Here is a 19,402-nt window from a genome sequence, read left to right as displayed (position 1 = left end):
TCAAACATTGATTTGCTTATCGTTGCTTTGATATTTGAAATTTTGTGGACCAATAAATAGAGTACTAAATTAGTCAAAAATCGTATATTCACGATGCTGTCATCGTATACTTAGAAGCGTTGTTTCGAATCAATTTTTTCGCGGCACTTACCGCGGCCGTTCTCGAAGCACGTTTATAAAACACCGGGTGCGCATTCACGTACAGACTCACACCAACGGCGATCGACCGTCGCACGATGCAGCCCGAGATATCCCAATAAAGTCTGCACGCCACCGAACAATTAAATTATTAAGTAGTAACGATAACGAGGGGCACCCGCGTTGATTACTATTATAATGAAGGCAACGCGACGCCACGAATTATAATCCCTCCGCAAAGAACTCAAACAAACACCCTGGCTCGGTCATTCTCGTACACGGTTCTTTTTTTTGCATTATGGCTTCCAGTTTCTCGGCGAAGAAACACGTCGCGTTAACGAGACCAAGGATTGTTAGCCAGCGAGAAAATTGCAGTTAGCCAGGCCCGCGATGCGAGGCGATTTATAATAGTCGGAACAAAGTTTCGTTGTAGGTACACTGGGAAACGGCAATACGTATCTTGCAGAATTTCTTTTCAGCGTAAATGTACCCTCAATTTCGCTATAAACTCCAACGACGGTATTTCATAAAATAACGGGGTGAATAGTGACATTGATCCAGAGCCACAAAATACCGGAAATGCAGAGTTCGGTGCGCTTGAATAGGCGTGTCGGACACGGGGCGCAATATATCAGACTTTATAGCACGCCTGACCTTAATATTTCTTTAATTTCTTCGTAGTATTATAATTAAGAATTCGAAGAAATAATCTTACAAAATATGCTGCCATCATGGTGGCTGTACTTCACAGGTTAAAACGGGCCTTTCAAAAGTAATAAAATCAGCATATCCAGAAGATGGAAAACGTTCTATATAATATAATAATACAACAATAGTCGTATGAGGATTATTTGATCGTTTTCGCGAGTGAGCTGACACTACTCGATCACCCTCGTTGATTACTATCATAATAAAGGCTACGCGAGGCCACGGATTACAATACTTGTGCAAAGAACTCAAACAAGTACCCCGACACGACCATTGTCGTATAGCTTTTTGCATTATGGCTTCTAGTTTCTTCGCAAAGAAATATGTCGCGTTAACGAGACCGTGGATTGTTAGCCGGGGGGGAAAAAAATTGTAGTTAGCAAGCTCGCGATGCAAGGCGATTTATAATAGTCGAAACAAGGTTTCGCTGTAAAAACACTGGTAAACATAATGCATACGTTACGACGGAGATGATTAACTAACGTTTGTATAACGTACAGTACAGTTGAAAAGTTTTCGATCAGTCACCACGTTTTATTTATGATATTAAAATCTTCAGAATACTTTTGCATTGTAGTTTGTTTTTCATACAAAATATTCATGTAGTCTATTATGAACTTGAAAAGGACTACGAAAGTGGTCGAAACATAATCACGTTGAAATGCAAATAAAAAACGTCCAAAAAGATTCTACGAACCCTAAAGAAAAAAATGTATTTATTTATTGTGTTCGAAATAAGCAGCTGTTTATTTTCATTGGTTATTCTAATAAGAATGTTGCCCATCTCTCAAATTGCTTAAAAAGATTTGTCAACGAATTTTAATCTACGAACGAAACACCATCAAAAAATAGAAACGAACGTGGAATATTTATTCGTAATTCGTGAATAAGATTGGCCCAACTTCGTCTCCGTGAGTTTAATCACAGACGAGGTATATGAATAGACCTTTCACCTAATGTAATTTTTCGGCCGGAGTTTCTGGGGTCCCGGGACCCCATTACCATTTTCGTATCACTCGCAACGTTATCAACAGATTTAGAAATTAACACAAGAGGAAGTGAGACGGAAAATAAAATTACATAAATTTTATTATTTTTTAACGGAATGAAAGCTGTATGGTCCAGAATTGAGCATCGATCGATTAATTTCATTGGAATAACCAATCGATCGAGATTATTTAAAGATTTCAAAATTATTAAAATACGTAAGGATCTCATTGATAAATACACCGCAAATCCTCTATTTTTTATTGTAAATTGTAATATATTATTTATTTAAAAACTAACTCGGCAGAAACGTATTTGCGACTCGAAATCAGTGTTATTAGACCGCACACCAGGACGAACAAGGTATGTGGAACTATAAGAAGAACGCAGCCATTAGCTCATATTATTTCCTATGTAATTAATAATTGTATTAATTACATACTAAATAATATGACCCAGGTCTCACCACGTGGAGGTTGCTGCGAGTGGAGACCCGAAGGGAGATAGATGGAATCAAAGTTCCATCGATCTCCCTTTTAGCTAAGCTTAGCTGGATTACTAAACTAGAGAGATAGAAGGAAGCAATGTTCCTTCGATCTTCTGGTTTAGTTGTACCAAGTAATTATTTCGTTTGAAAAGGGGTGAAGCTAAATTATGGGATACGCGACGCGACGCGATGCTGAACCGTGCAGCAGATCTTCGGATCGAATCAACACTGCCCTTGGTAGATTGATTCCTATTTCTAGCAATCGATCTATCATGGGTAGGCGACTAGATCTTTCGGACAAACTGGACGGCCGATCACATGTTTCGATCGATGAAACAGCGGTGATCGAAGCTAGGAACCAGAGAACGAGTCGAGAGAAGCTACTTGTTAAATAATTACTTGGCAATATTGGGAGACGCATACAATAGGGACTTAAAATTAACGTCGAAGCTCAAGTCTGGTCAAGTTGAAACTAAAATTCGGACGATAGAAGGAAACAAAGTTCCTTGGATGTACCAAGCAATTATTTGGTTAAAAAGAGGGACGAAGTTAATTTGAGGGACACGCGACGCGACGCGACGCGACACGACGCGACGAGAAGCTGAACCGTGCAGCGGATCCGAGGATCGAACCTACTGCCCTTGCTAACTAGATCTCTACAGGATAACGGACGGCTGCGACTCCGAATCTAAGGTCTCCATTGCTCCAACGCAACCCGCCGGGAGCCCGAAGGACCCGACTCAAGTTGTCTGACAAAGAGAGAGTACCTCTGTTTCAGTGTCGACTTCCGCTGGAAGGTATGCGTTTCCGCAGGATACGGAAACTCCACACCTTCCAGCAGAGTACCATTTTCCCTGGATCGAGCTACCAAGGGAAGGCGGTTAGATCTGTCGGGCCAGCTACACGGCCGATCACATGTCTCGATCGATGAAACAGCGGTGACCGAAGCTAGGAACGAGGGAACGAGCGAGAGACACAATCTACTTATTGAATAATTGCTTGGTAGGACACGGAGACACGTATAATAAAGAAGGCTTCGACTTTAATTTTAATACTCGCGACGAAGCTTAAGACTAATCAACTCGGAATTAAAAGTACTTCGGCGGGCGCGGCGTTCTCCCTCGGTGTCCTTGCGATCAATCCAAATTTAAACTGAAATCAAAACTAATATTTATATTAGTGAGACATGGTAGGAAATTTAATAAACACTTAAAAATAATCTATCACCTAGCTAAAGGGGCTAAACGTAAAAATAGAAATCTTATATTAATCAGTGCCATCGAAACAAATATGGCATATCCATCGACACCATGTTTTACGTATCAAACCGAACATTCTTCTAATGATCGGTATCATCGAAACGAATACAGTATATACATCGACGCAATGTGATACAACTCAAAACGACCATTCGTAACAACGATAGGAACTTGGATCGAGACACCAAATTGAATCAACACCAAACAATCAAACGAAATGGAAGAATCAAAGGAAGTACCTCCGCAGAATATTACGAGAATTCGAGCAAGAAGGTAAAAATAAAAATTCATGGAATCGTGTAGAAACGAATATAGTATATGATTGAAAACAATACTACATTATTATATCCTGCAATACTATACATATCAAAGCATTCACATAAATTCGACAAACAATGTAAAAGTAGAAACATAGAAAAGGAACATTCATAATAACGAAATAAAATCAAATAGATAAATACAGTTGAATTCACATCAAACAAACAAATAAAAATAATAAAATATAAATAAGTGGAGTGGACTTACTACTTGTTGTCAGTACATAGGCTAGTTACCATAAGGGCCAGCTGTAAAGTAAGAAAATATTCATATTATAGCAACATCGGTTAGATAAACAAGGCAAAATCAGTTCATTGAAGCAAAATTGGCATCAAATGATAGAATAGAAGAGGGGAGAGAATTTTTAAACAGTTCTTACCGTTGGTCATCACCGTCCGGCACTGGTCAGTAGTGGTCAGTAGTGGTCAGTAGTGGCAGGAACGCGAATCAGCACTGGTCAGTAGTGGTCAGTATTGGTCAGCATTGGTCAGTATTGGTCAGCCATGGTCAGCCATGGTCAGCTGTGGTCAGCGCTGGCCAGTAGTGGTCAGCAACGGCCAGCAGGGGTCAGCAGCGGTCCCCGGTTCGCTTTTGGCTATTTGCCCACTCCCGAATTCGCGACGCGACTGAAGAAATCTTCGCAGTGACCCTGCTTATATGACTAAGGTGATGAAAGGGTGGGGAGACCAGTCAGAGCCAAAGTTGAAGATAACAGGTAAGACTGTCTCGTCTACAAAGAAACTATTTCGATCGGTCCCACCTCTTGACCATTTCTGGATCTTCACTGGACCGCTGACCTTGATGCTCACCTCACTGTTGACCACCAGTGACCATAAACTAGTCATTGTTGATCATCGACCCATTAAAACCATTACGAAGATTAAAGCCTTCTTACGAGGATTCCCTTACAATTTGATGCATGATCTTTTTAACATTTTGTTCCATTTTGGAAGAGTGTATCTCGTTAATTTTTGTCTTTTTGTACGTCAGTTCGAACAATTGTCATACCGAGCGAAAAATTCGGAGGGGATTTCAGCGTCCTCTTCTCATGGATGGCGGTCAGTTGAGAAATTATTCACTGAATTAGTATTGATAGGCAAACAGCTGTAGTTTTGCGTAAATCCATGTGAGTTGGCTATGAAAGGGATTAAAATTCATTTCTAAATCTGTTGATAACGTTGCGAGTGACACGAAAATGGTAATGGGGTCCCGGGACCCCAGAGAAACGGGCCGAAAAAATACATTAGGTGAAAGGTCTACTCGTATACCTCGTCTGTGATATTACGAACCCGAGGGATGCCTCAGGTAAAAACCGCGGTTAGACTGATTTTAGCAAATTATTTACAACTTTAACTAGTCAAGGAATGCCGAATAATTCGTACTTTTCAACTCGTATGCATTTACATGCAACTAGCTGCTGCCTATCACACTAATTCAGTGAGTTTCTCAACTGACCGCCATCCAAGAGAAGAGGCCGCTAAAATCACCTCCGAATTTTCAGGTCGGTATGGCAGTCAGATTAGGCCGCGAAAGTCCATAAGGTGAAAGGTCTATTCATATATCTCGTCTGTGGTTTAATTAAGCTCGTGCGTGTTCCTTTGAACGAACTAGATAATTTGTAACTCGGGTATCGTTTCAATTAACGCGCCTCGAGATGATAACCAGTACGTTGACCCGTTTAGAAGGAAATTTTATCCCTGTCGCAAGAACTTGATGACAGCTTAAGAGCCTTTCGCCGAGCGTTCTTAAGACGCGCGAGCGCGATCTCGCTCTTTCTCTCCTCGTTTGCGTTCTCGCCACCGCTTTGACAATTTAATAATTCGATGCCGGTACGCGAATAATCGACGAACCTGATACTCTCCTCTCGCCAATCTAGAGATCACGTTCGCGTCGTTTCTTCCTCCTTCCAGTGCCACGCCGCGTCTCTGGCCGTTTTCTCAATCCCGACTCGAACGGGGAATAAAATTCATCGCTCGACTACCGCGCATCGGCCGATCGACGCTAGAAAAATCATTATCCGATCAGCCTGATTCTTACTTACATGCTGCTAACAGCTCTTCGTCGAACGATCTCCCGTAAAACTCTGCTTAATCCCCCGGAGACGGGGAACGCGACTTGCTGTTCTTACTCGCGCGGACGTCTTGGTTTAAAACAATCCGGTAAATTCCTTTTCTTAATACAGGTATTACGAGCAAAGACCGGTAGAAACTGGTCCATTCTCCGAGTCGGTAGGACGCGTAGACTCGTTGTTGAGTTATAGCAAAAACATACATACATACGAATAAATATAAATTCTTGAAATAGATTTTTTTATTACACTAACTTATTCGACACATATTTGTTTAAACAGAGACCGGTCCCGGACGACGGTATAAGAATAAGAAATTTGTTTAATCGATAAACGAATCGTTCGATACATTATATTTATTTCCATCAAAATGAATAAAAAATTGCACCCAGATTATGTCGATCAGACGCAGTCCCTTAAGTCAGACATGTAACAGCGGATGGTAAGTTTAAGAAATCGGAAACGTTCTTGGATCGCGACGTTTTGCTTTTAAATGACCCGAAACTGACAGACAGTCTACGGGACTACCAGGATCATCGCGATGCGTGCAAAATCGGGGGACTTGGATTCAATGGCTAGCAGGATCGATCGTTCATCCATTGAGAACGCATATCGACGAGTATTAATGGGACTTCTCGCGGTATCGGGCGATAATAAAAACAGCGGTCGAACGGGATGAACGAGGAGAGGACGAGGAGGAGGACGAAAGGGTAGCGTCCGCGGGATGGAAACACTTTTCGTGGATCGATACGTGCGTCAGATTAAAGAACGCGACAGGTGACAGTGGCTTTTACGAAGAAATTTCCGTCGAAACTTTGTGCCGCGCAAAGTGGCCATTGCGTTTCGTTCCGGAGATAAAAACCAAGAAAAGAGAGAAAGGGAGAGACACGAGCGAGCAGAAGGAGCCGGGGGAACAGGAGAAAATAAAGATCAGGGTAAACGAGTGTAAGGGAGAAAGAGGAGGCTAGAACGAGAGAGGGTCGACGAAGAGGTGCACCGGTGACGGTCCACGAGAAGACAAATTCTGTAATCCTCTTTGGTCGGCGAGCTAAGCCCTCTGTGTGACGGCATACCGTGTTCTTTCTCTTATTTCCACCTCTCGTTTTGCCTTTCCTTGTCTCGCCCTGTCCTCCCACGCCGATCAAGGAAATTAGATTTCGAATCGACAGCCGTGCTTAAGTATAAACGACGAAGCAACATCAAACATGAATTCACCTGGACGGGGACGCGACGGGGAAGAGGATGGAGGATACTCCTCGCGTGGACGAAATCGTTGCCTCGACGAGCTGTTATTTATACCGATCGTCTATCGATGATTCGCGCACTGACGAGGTATACGAGTAGACCTTACACCTTATGGACTTTAATCTGACTGCCCTACCGACCTAAAAATTCAAGGGTGAATTAGGCAGACTATGTTGTCCTGGATAAATCGTTCTGGAAAAATTATTTTCGGTTGCGGGGGTCGTTTACAATCATTTTTGGTGAACATACATGCCCCCGAATTCCTACGCACACCGTCAACAATGACGTACATTACGTCATTTAATCGTTTTGTGGCATTGGTTCGAAATGTTTATCGTGCTCGTGGCTATCTTTTAAACAAAATAAGCAATATTTAAATAACGAATGTTCGATATAGTCGTGTCCCTTTCCGTCAAGCTACCAGGATGCCATTCATTAATCCACCATCGATCGAATATGAAACTCTTGACTCGCAGGAATCATATTCGATTGGTCGACAATACGTTCCGTGGATAAATTGAAAGGATCGTAGAAAAATGAACGAGATAACGAATCTAAAGTGGCGACGAAAGAGGAACAACGTATAAATAGAGTCGAATTTAATGTTCAGTGGTACAAGCGCTTCCGTTATATGATCGATTAGATCTGTATTTTTAGTTATTCATTTACCAAACACACAAGAATTTATATATTTTTATTTCGAAGTATTTCGAATAATATTTTTTTAATTCATCGTTTAACTAGTGAACACATTTACATTAATATTGCCGATGTAAAAGAGTTTTAAACGAATATAAGAAACTTCGAAAACTGTTTTTAATTTTGGAATTCCTATTGGGTTCGTAATATTCCATATTTTATGCAAACCTAATCTCGTCTCCTATTTCACGGGCTCGCATATAATTATGGTTCCGTACTGTCCTACACGTGATGCTATTTGTCACGTGTTCGTACACGGGCACACGCTTTAACACGCTCACAACGGCTGACCTAACTTCTACATGATTTTTAAATCTATGGCTGATAATCGCTGACATAATTATACGTTATTTTATCTTTATAGGAAGACAGATATCTTTATGATACGTATTTATAATTAGAGCAATCAGGGACTGCCTCTGTGACTTTGGCGCTCTGTGCAAATAACTTTAACAACTACTTTTTATTTTCTATTATAAAATGCAATGCCTTATTTAGAAAAATAATTTTAAATATTCATTTTATATATGAATTTATTAACGTATAATACATTATACATGATGTTGCATAATAATACACAAATATTCAGTGAAAATAAAAAGAATCAAATAAAATATGATCGATTTATGAAAATGTAGATTTAATCGATTAATTTTGGGTTGTTTCTTTAATAAAATTGATGCTATTGGCAGATTTTACTACCTTTTTGATGAATAATATAACCATAAGGTATACAAATATCAAAATATATTGAAAATGCTCCCATTTGGTGGATCGTCGATTCATAAAATTATGCCAAAATTATAAAACAAGTCCAATCTTCAAACTCGCTGGTCACAATATACGATGAAATGTTAGTTATGAAATAACCGTGTGCTTTTTACATTTGAATTGAAGTTGCGTTTGTTTTTGTCCAACCCGACGCGACACTAATCATCCGTGATTATTCGACTCTGTTCGATTTTTGGGAAACAAATCGTGTTGCATCGGTATTCACCGTTCACGATAGAGAAGAGATCGTATCGCGTTGGCGCGAAGCGGTTCCTAGTCCATTCCAGCTACTTAAGAGATTGACATGGGAAGATAATATAATGGACGAAGTGCCCGCAGAGGAATCGTGGCCTCCCGAATCGGGCACCGGCTCTAATGGGCCAACACTGATCGCTGATAAATTTCGAAACGCCACGGGCACCTTTTGATTCTTCTCCCGGGCCACTAATCGAGTCAAAGAATCGATTAAGGAAGATAATGAAATCGCGTGAATGTGTTTGTCCGGATCGAAACGACGGAGCGCGTATTGCTTACCGATTTGCTAGCCACTTGTAAAACCAATCGAGTATCCACCAACGAAATCGGTGTGAAATCAATGAAATCGCTTTAATACAAATTTTAAACCGAAGAGAACCCTTTTAATTTAAAAAGAAGCTGGCTCCATGTACTGTAAACATTGGATTTTTACGTAATTAGACAAGATTGGAGTTTTGTAGTTTAGATATTTCTGTAAATGTTTTTAATTTTGCAATTTACAGTTGATTAATTACTCTTGCACTATACGTGGATAGTCTGCAAATTCACAAGACTCGTATGTGTATTTTGTCTGTTGATTTTGTATGTCCATGTGCACGAGACGTTCGCTAATCTCTAAGCACATACAGCGGCCATCCTGGTTCTTGCAGTGTTGATAAGTCTCTACGTAGACACTTGAGTCCATAGTCGTCATAATATATAATTAGTAACCTAATATTACTATCATTTGCAATCAGTTCACGTACTTGCCAATTTTCGGTGTTTTCTTTCACTTAAGAATGTTATAATTTCTACTGTTATCGAATGCGTCCCTGAAGTAATTATTTTATTTGCCAAATATTTGTCAAGAAAAGCCAAAATAATATTTTATATTATTTTTATTATCTTCGATTGCAAGTTCCATAGAGTTCTGTATTTAATTTATACGCGGTTATTGCATGTATATTTGCACACTGTACAGCGTGAGGTAAAGATCTCGCCAATCGGGTGGGCAACGTGTTAAGAATCAGCCATCCGGAGAGCAACTATTCGCCACGTTTGTTCCTCTCGAGGCGGAAGCAAAAACGTTCCGACATTTACATGGAAAAGTGGAAATTCGCCTCTAATGCCGGACGCTCGACGCCGGATCCCGATTCTCAATTAGGCTAGGAAAACTTTCGCTTTGCGACGCGGTGTCGCCTTTAATCCACGAAAACTCGAGCCACTTCGAACGGTACATTGGGTGCTCTCGATATAACGCAACGGCGACGGCGCACCACTACCCTGCACCTGCCTCGTAGAATTTAATCACGATGGTTACTCTGTCCGACCGAAACCAATTATTGCGCAGACGTACCCACACAAGCGTGCGCGCGCGCGCGCTTACACCGCCCATTTATGCGGACATTCTATACTCGCCTACGTAAACCGCCATTTCCCCGTATGAATATAATATGTATATCCACATTAATTGCACTCCGAACGCATGGAAACTCTCTATTTATCACCGACTAAATCCACGAATAGCTAGCTTGGGAAATTTGTACGAAAACAACCTTCTGGAATCGCTGCTTTTTTCCAACCACCACACGTCACACGGTATTTCCGGTTTGGTGACATTTTTGCACGTTTCAAATATGTTGAAAAGTCATTGGCATACTTTCAAGTTGCAGTTCAACGCTAGACTTACAGGCAGTGTTTGCTCTGTTAAAATCTGCTATATTGACAGGCACATTAAAATTAGAATGTAAATGTTATTTTGCGTCGAGGGTGTAAAATTCACTAGATAATGAACTTTTCTATTTGTAGTTATCTTGCAGGAGAAACTGTATTTAATAGCCTACAGTGTATGATTCGAAGCTTTCAGAAAGAAAGTCATGCGAACAGATTTTTAAACAATTTTATTCATTTGAGAAGACAAATATCATAAATTTGCAGATCGAGTAAACGTCACGATTTAATTGATATTTGTTAACCTGTTATTCGAATAAAATATTGCCTATTTTTGATCATTTATATTGTGTCGTTATAATTAATATTTTATCAAGAAATGTTTGCAGATATTATTTACAAATACTGCCAACTTTTAGTAGAAATTATTCGATCAATGTTATATGTACAATTATACTCTTGAATGCAATTTTGTGGTGCCATTTTAAGAATATTAAAATTGTCCTTTTTCACAGAGAAATTTATGTTTGTAATTAAAAATTTCTTCACGACTGGTCAAAACCAAATAGATTTACATTTTCTAAATCCTCGATGTTGTTTTTGGTCGGAAACGGGGCCTCGATTACCGATAGTATGGAGGATTATTGTAAACAGGAGACACTTTTGAAAATTTTCTTTTACGCTGGGACAGGGACTCGACAGTTCCATTTGCGAGTCGTCGATCGTCGATGATCCATGGCTCGCAACTTTTTGACCAATCACGCGAGATCGAGCTTCCGACACGAACCCGTTACCCCTTCCGGGGGAGGAAAGGTTTCTCGCAGGCGCGATACGTTTCGTCGTAATTCAATTTCTGACGCGCGTCTATCATCGCGAGCGATGCGAATTGGAGCGGAAGTCTCGGACCGAAACGACCGCGGGATTGTTACTGCTTATCAACGTTACGATCCTCCGGAGTACAGTTTTAATAAGTCTTCGAACGCTATCATCAACCGCGTGTTATTGCAAAACAATATTAAATTTAACAGTTTTTTCGTAACACACTCGACAGCCAACCTACGAATTTTTTTATTTCTTTCAATCTCTGGATAACTTTACCCTTTCGACGACAGAAGGCTAACTCTGGGTCTCTTTGGACCCTCACTGTTCGCCTCTATATCGAATACTGATACGAACTGCAAGTATTGCAAGACGCATACAAGATAGAGATTAGAATTAAATAAAAATATTCAAAAAAGTTCAGAACTAGTAAGAAAATACACATAAACCATAGGGTACAAGTGAAAGTAATTGAATTGTTGGAAAACATGAAAAACGTCAGTAGCCAGGAAGAGTTAATCTCGATCCATCGAGGTACTGTAGGGTCGAAAATCGTTGTCTTCTAGAACAGAAGTCCCTCTCCGGGGCGACGTTAGAGCCTGAAGGAAGAAGGGTGAAGGAGTGTTGTCTGGTAGCGTGGATACACACAAGCACAGTGGGGGTGGACGAAGGAGAGAGCCAAGGACCGAAGGAGGACGATGGTGTTGGCACTCTCGGGGGCCATTATTGATTGTTGTTGATAATTAGCCGGTACAGGCGCGTCAATCACGAGGCAAGGCGAGGTTATTAGGCTGTTGGTTAGCACCGGGCCGTTGCCGCACAGACACACGGGAACACGCAGAATACGTGCTCGTTGCGCAGCTGTCCGTGTGTGTTCGGGAACGCCGCCATTGAGCCACCCGATTACCCCCCACAATTCGATCTAATGCGCTACGCTGCGACGTGAGAGAAGGTTAATTATGCAGTTAATGAGAGCCTGAATATATACACCCCACGGGGTGTCGGGATGCGCCGGCGAAAAGAGAATCATTTGGAGCCCGGCTGGATTCGATTGTTGAATTTGGTTATGGATGAGGAGCGCCGGAAAATGGTCTTCCATTCTCTTTCCGTTTCAAATTAGCCGCGTTAGACAATCGACGATATTCAATGGGGACCGTTCCGCGCGGTCAGGGGGATACAGACCGCTGATTCCGGGCCTCCAGAAGCTTATAGTCCCTGACAGTAAAGCAATGCTTGATAAAAACAAAAATACAAGATGTTTATAGTGTCATAGTACTATCAACGAAGCAATATTCAAAACAATTGAATAATAGCGACCATATTACCCACAGTTTCTCCAAATTTATTACTAATTTTGAATAAATCATTTTACAAAAATCGTGCAACTTTGGTACATATATCGTATCTCGGATGTGATCTATCACAAACAATTTTAAAATGTCTCTTTTTCATTGAGAAGTAACAGAAAAACGATAATTTCAGTTGTCTCGTCAAGTCTATTTTGAAAAGTCTACCTTTCCAGGTCTATTTAAATTTTCTGTAAAACGAAATCTGATAAATTCACATGTAAATGCATATAGCTGTTAATGCAATCAATGCAAACGAAACAATAAATGATTACTTCCGATTACTGCATTTCTGATTTAAGTTTTTGCCTTCGGGGGTTGGAGAGCTATTACTGGGAGCTAAGCTAATTTAAAACTAATACTGGGGCGACTGATTCTGAATAGAATTCAGATTTAATAATCAGAAGTTTTATAAAGGTTATTCTACTATTGGTGTTACGATGAATTCTATTATAAAATAATCTTCCGTTTTCTGGAACTGGAAAGATAATGAAAGTTAAGAGAGCTGATTTGGAACTAATACAGGAAAGCTGTTGAAAAGGTTGATTTACTATTTGTTAAAATTTTGTACTGCTTAAAATAATGAGTAACAGAATTACGTACTATTATAAAATGGCGTGCAATCTTTATAGGTATAGTATTTGGTCTCGAGGATCGGTTTGTAGTGGGGGGAACCCCCGTAAGCTCGTGCGGTCCCGCAGAATCAATTTCTTGCTTGATAACGGGCGTTCATGTTCTTGGATATTATAATAAGGACGGATAATGCGGGAGGCGGCGGTAATTTACAGCGAAAATGACCGTGTAATAGTCTGTCGAAAGTGCAGGTTACGCGGTTACCTGCTGCAAGTTATTTAATGACGGCGAAATGTCGCGCCAAGAAACGAGCTACTTGTCGCTTAGCCAGCGATGCTGTAAATCCTCTGAAAATTAGCAGGAACGAGAAATCTTTCCGACTCCTTTTATCGGTCTTTTAATATTCACAATTGAATATCCACGATGAAAGTTCTCCGATGAAGTTGATTACTCTGATTTTCGCTCCGTTCGTAGAAATTGTGCACCAGAACGTCGAACTACCTCGTTATCGTCTCGAAATTGACAGCTTTGCGACTGATAAACGAAGTCTCACTCAAGTTTAATCGTTTAAAAATATGAAATCGAACGTTCGGGAAATTATGATTTGAAAAAAAACATTAGCGTTTTATTTCTGCCTTTTTTTTTTAACAACGCGAGGAACCGCTGTTTCGGTGAAGGATTTGCTATGAGCTGTGCGACGCGACAATCAAAAATGGTGTTTATCCCTTTTCGCAGCTCGTCGTTTAATTTCCGTTGCGTAACTGCGTCGACAAGTTGATTTATACGGTTAATTGCCAAGTTCTGCGGAGTATGGAACCTCTCATTTCGCGAAAAAATGTGACATCCACGCGCGTGTTCTCGTTTCAGGGCGTTGAGTACCTCTTTCGATTCCCTAATAGCGAGAGAAGAACTTTAACACTTGTTTATTCTAGTCTAGCTTTTCTTGTGCAGTTAATTTCACGAAAAAAAAACAATTAACCAAACAAAAAAAAAAAGAATACACATCAACTATAGGACAACGGATAGATAAACAAGAGAGATTACCTTTTTTGCATTATGCTTTAAATTAGCTAAGGGAAAACTTTTCGAAGTAATAAATTTCGCAGCCCATTATTTCGAAACGCGTCACCCGGTGTATGACCGCGCGTGTCAGTGCATACTGGAAGTGTTCAATCTTTTTCAACCTCACACTCTCTTATCGGTCGTGTGATTTTTACGGAAACCTTGTCACGTTCGTTGAGTATTTTATCGCCAATCCCACGGACGGAATAAAGATACGTAAATACGATTTTCGATTATTGTAATTGGTGATTTCGTCGGTGCCCGATTAACAGCTTTCGTTCCGCGTTTCCGACGTTGCGTTCGATTGACGGAAAATTACTAAAAATTAAGATCCCACGTTCAGAGAAGTAATTTCAAACGCGTAAACTATCGAAACGGATAATTAATCGTTCTCGTAGCATAATATTCCAGGCGAAAACCTGCAATTTGGCGTATGCATACTTTGATGCACGGGCTTTATTACGCGGCATTACAGCCCTTGTAATAGCCGCCGTGTTATGCGTTGTATAATAGAGGAAATAATTACAAGTTCGTGTAAATCAATAATCGTCGAGAGGCCACGGTGTGGTTTAAAATTAAACAACGCCCAAACGGGGCTATTAAACCGGTCCGTGTTAGGAAATCTCCACGCGTGTGAAATTGATCTTTTTGCATTTGTAATTGGTAGACGGTATCGTAAAAGGATTACGCGCCACGACACGACATGTGTCAAAAATCCACGTTCGTTTCGTACGGTCAAATGTAACTTACAGAAAAGAACACAAAGAAGCCTAATCTAATCCAATCTTCTGATTATAACCTTCGTGTACACCACTCGTAACTTGTTATAAATTTATTTAACTTAGTTTTATAATTTACGTCCTGCCACTTGCAATTTACATTCGTTTGGAAATAGTACTTTTTCGTTATAAATCATTGTACCTATTTCATTTCGGATTTTACATATTTTATATGGTTTAATTTTAAAAACCTGGACAAATATAACTTTGAGGGAAGTATATTACTAATTATAATATTTTCTATCATTAAAAAGAAACGAGATATTTATGGTGTTCAAGTTGGGACATCCTGTACGTTGTGTACACTCGTATATTTTTCATTCTGTTCTTTCAACAAGATATTTATTACAGGTCGAAGAATTCTGAAATTCTGAAAAGTCTGCTTAGAAGAGTACGCAACCATTTTACCTTGTCGCTATTTGCTTCTTTGATTCTTAAACATGAATTATAAATACTTAAGCGACAGTAAATAATTGCTTGAAAATATTTCACTTTCCTCTTTGTGAGAGTTTGGGACTGGTCTTTCCAGAGTCAATACTAACTTTATTACTTATTTTGGAGAAACAACGCTTTCTTCGAGGGGTTGATTTCACCCTCTGAAACAGTATTATGACATCGACTGATAATTTTATTTATACACGCATGGTTCGCGAAATGAAAATGTAGTAAAGTTTCTCGTAGTAGATTGTGAAGTGAAATACCGGAAAAAGGGAATTGATCTTTTTTGTAAAAGCGACAGAAATCACGGATCGACGCGAAATCCATGGTTGTACGCGTCGGACAAGCGTTGGCAACACTTGTAATGGGTACCATTATACGCGCATAATAGAGGTAATAGCTGAGACTGGATAAATGGATCACCATTACCGTATCTATTAACCGTAACGACCGTTTCCGAGGAGACCTGACCACTCCCGTGGGTTCCAGGTGAGAACAGCTGCAACTCCACCGGCGGCGGCAGCGACGAGGAACTCGGGACAGGCTGCGGGGACGATTTAAACGGGAACGGCGGCAAGAAGAAGCATCGTCGAAACAGGACGACCTTCACCACTTACCAGCTGCACGAGCTCGAGAGGGCCTTCGAGAAGTCTCATTATCCGGACGTGTACTCCAGGGAGGAACTCGCCATGAAAGTCAATCTTCCGGAAGTCCGCGTCCAGGTGAGTTACTCGCGTCGTTTGTAGAAAACCGAGTTCGGTGCGCCACAATTACCGATAGCTCGCGTTTCTTCGAGTCTCGTTCGATTATATAATTAGTAGACGTCTGAAAATATGATTTGTCACACAGGAAGGTGGAAATGTCCAGGAATAGAACGCTAAATCGCCTTATTTTCTTCATAAATTGTTGCACAACTATCGTTTCTTACGTTATGACTTTTAACTCAGTTATTTTGTTAAACCACTCATTAATATTTTTTCTCCTCGTGGTCATCCATTTTTGGAAAATGGAAAATAGAATTTGAACATTTCAACCCCTCGAATGATCATTTTCGTTTATCTTTTAATTAAGTCAGTTTCAAAATCAATGATTTCCATCGGAGGATGATTTTCAGCCCTTAATGTACACATAAAAAATCGCATTATCGATAAATTACTGGATTAAAGATCGTTCTCACTGGGTTTTGGCTAGAACAACGAACGTTCGTACATTTTTAAATAATCGGTTCGCGTGGTCACGCGACTAACGAAGAATTAACTCGTTAACCCTCACGACACCACGAGGCCGATCGTGTTACCGTCGACGATGCAACGAAAAGAAACGAGCCCTCATAAAAGGAATAGCTTGTATCGAGCCCGCGATTCGTGGGCTTCAACGTTTATTAAAATCCCTCGTAACTCGCTACGTTGCTCTTTAAACTTCACTCATAATTTGCCATCGGCCCTTTAACGCGACGTGGCCAGTAATTCACGCAAATCGAATCTCGCTCTATTGACTTTTATATTCGGCACGAAAACAGTACCGAACAAAAAGAGAACGAAAATAAAACTAACAGACCCGATGCGCTCGTACACCGAAATAAATATTCCCCTGATCGATGATAAATGAATGTCCTCGGCTATTAGAGTAATCACTAATACAGAAAATTGGTTTTCTCTTAATAGAAAACTTGCTATCTTACAAGGAAAAAATTTGATGACTCCCCTCTCTTATTTTAACCCACAGTGAGGTATGAATAAAGGCCCTTGCTAGGGATTGTTTTAAAAATCTGTGTCTAGAAATTTTCAAGCTTGATATATTTTAAAACACTCCTTAACATTCTATTATTTTTTGAGAAAGATTAAAAATATTTTATAGGGGTAATTATTTTCTTCAACAAGTTAAAGAAAACTAATCGACTTTGCAATGGTTGATAGTACAAAAAACAAACGACATTTTCATTGAAATTGGACGATAATGATTTAATTGTAGAGACGTACAGTAGTCCCTCGTTTATTGACGAAAAGTCGGGTCTACTAGATGTCGATTAGGAAAGGTCGGAATCTAATACTAGTTTGGACCAAAATCTAACCACGCGTGAACAACGAGGGGAGCAGATGGGATAGGCAAAGAGTGAGCGAGATAGACCAACAGCGATCGAGCGATCGAAAGATCAAAGGGACACCGCACGCGTATGATGCGGTGACTGCTCAAACGATATAAAATTCTGTATTTTTTGTTTCATCTTTATGAGAATGTTATCAAAGATCCAAGAGGTTTTCGTGATAAAAATGAGTTGACCATAATTAAACACGGTAGATATAATTGAAAATAATTTAAATAGGGCCATGGCCGGTTATATAGCCGTTAAATAGTCTATTGACAAAACTGCAATGAAAATGTAAAGAATAATTTATAAAGTGATGGCGATGACTTTAAAATTCGTATTATTTAATAATTTATGAAATAAAATTCTGCCCAACTCATTGTTTATCTTTTCTGTCTCGTCTCGAACAGAGCACCGGTAAAATTTCGAAATCGATTTTCTCAAAACCGAAATCTCTTATGAAAAAATTTTATTCCGTCGTCTCTGTCTTATTTTTTCCTTTAAAATCGCCCCGTGTGCGATCGTAGCACTAATCATAGAGTATTTACGTTACGATTCTATTCGTATACGAACCGCGCCGCAATAGCAAAATGAAAATTGGCCAAAATGGGTTCGACAAACTCGCTGTAAATTGTATCGCGTTGTACGCTGATATTTCGTGTGTCCTTAAAGGATATTATTATCCCAGGCCAATGAATATCTATTTATCTCTCTCGAATTCAGCGGATACGAGTGTCGTGGCCGCTTGAGCGCGATCGCGCGCGCGACGAGGGGGGGGGGGCGGGTTAATGGTAGCGTTTCCGTGCAAACAATCGGAACAGCAATCGCCGCCTGACGCTGGCCCGACGTATTAAACTAAATTAAATTAATTATGTGCGTGACAGCGATAAAAGCACGCAGTCGCATGCGACGACGCATCGATTAGACTCCCGGGGGCACGCTTGCCGGGCGGTTGCACGCCGCCGTAGTTCACTGCGGCCCGGATAATAACCTGCCCGCTAGCAGCCTTTACGAGCACCTGCTTTTTTGCCTGTCGAAGCGCGGAATTGATTTTTCACTCGGTTTTCACATCGTCCGTTCGATTGCCCGGGAACCCGGGGACACGTTCCGACTGTTCCGGCATCGGGGCGATGTTATCGACGCTTCAACGTGCCATCTACAGTAATGATTCTTAAAACGAACATCGATCCAGGCTTGGCACGTTTATCTTTCGTATAACAGACGGCGAAATTCGACACCAGCAGACATTTATACGCGACGATATCGTTGAACCTCAGAGTCGCCTTTATCTTATACCGACGGCCGTAGTCAAATCAGAAAAAAAACATCGTCTTTAATTTAAGTGTCTTCAGAGGGATCTCTCTTGTCGAAGGAATAGAAATGTTCAACTTAGGAATCACGTTTGGCTCATTTTAAGAATCATTACAGAGATGTTCAATGATGGCTAGTTCATTTTAAGAATCAGTTTGAGGACTCATCGTAACAAGTAGAAACTCGATAGCTAGTAGGGCGATCAACGAAGCATCGCAACGATACGTTAAATCTGGAGTGCACCAGGTACGATGTAAAGAGCGTACGCGAAGTATTAGGTTAAATTTTTTAAGTTTCGAGCAATCTGTATGTCGTGTCTAATTGAAATGTATTACGCTTTGATTACTTTTTAAATACAAGCCCTTCCAGAGGCAATTTATTCAAAGAATTTTTTGGTCCAATT

At 40.4% G+C, this 19,402-nt stretch overlaps 1 protein-coding gene across 1 annotated transcript in view; it reads left to right on the top strand.

Annotated features, from left to right (window-relative positions):
• The window catches only part of LOC122405351 (retinal homeobox protein Rx1-like), a 67,297-nt gene that overhangs the window by 16,752 nt on the left and 31,143 nt on the right, over nucleotides 1-19,402 (top strand). The window contains exon 2 of the mRNA XM_043410031.1: nucleotides 16,092-16,324. Within this exon, the coding sequence (XP_043265966.1) occupies nucleotides 16,092-16,324 (233 nt within the window). The remainder of the gene's footprint in view (nucleotides 1-16,091; nucleotides 16,325-19,402) is intronic.

The sequence above is a fragment of the Colletes gigas genome, unplaced genomic scaffold, assembly GCF_013123115.1.
Source record: "Colletes gigas isolate AHSC1104 unplaced genomic scaffold, ASM1312311v1 Colletes_gigas_Sc00004, whole genome shotgun sequence".
NCBI classification, from domain to species: domain Eukaryota; kingdom Metazoa; phylum Arthropoda; class Insecta; order Hymenoptera; family Colletidae; genus Colletes; species Colletes gigas.
Note: the sequence above shows the minus strand (reverse complement) of the source record. Positions and strands in the feature narration are given on the sequence as shown.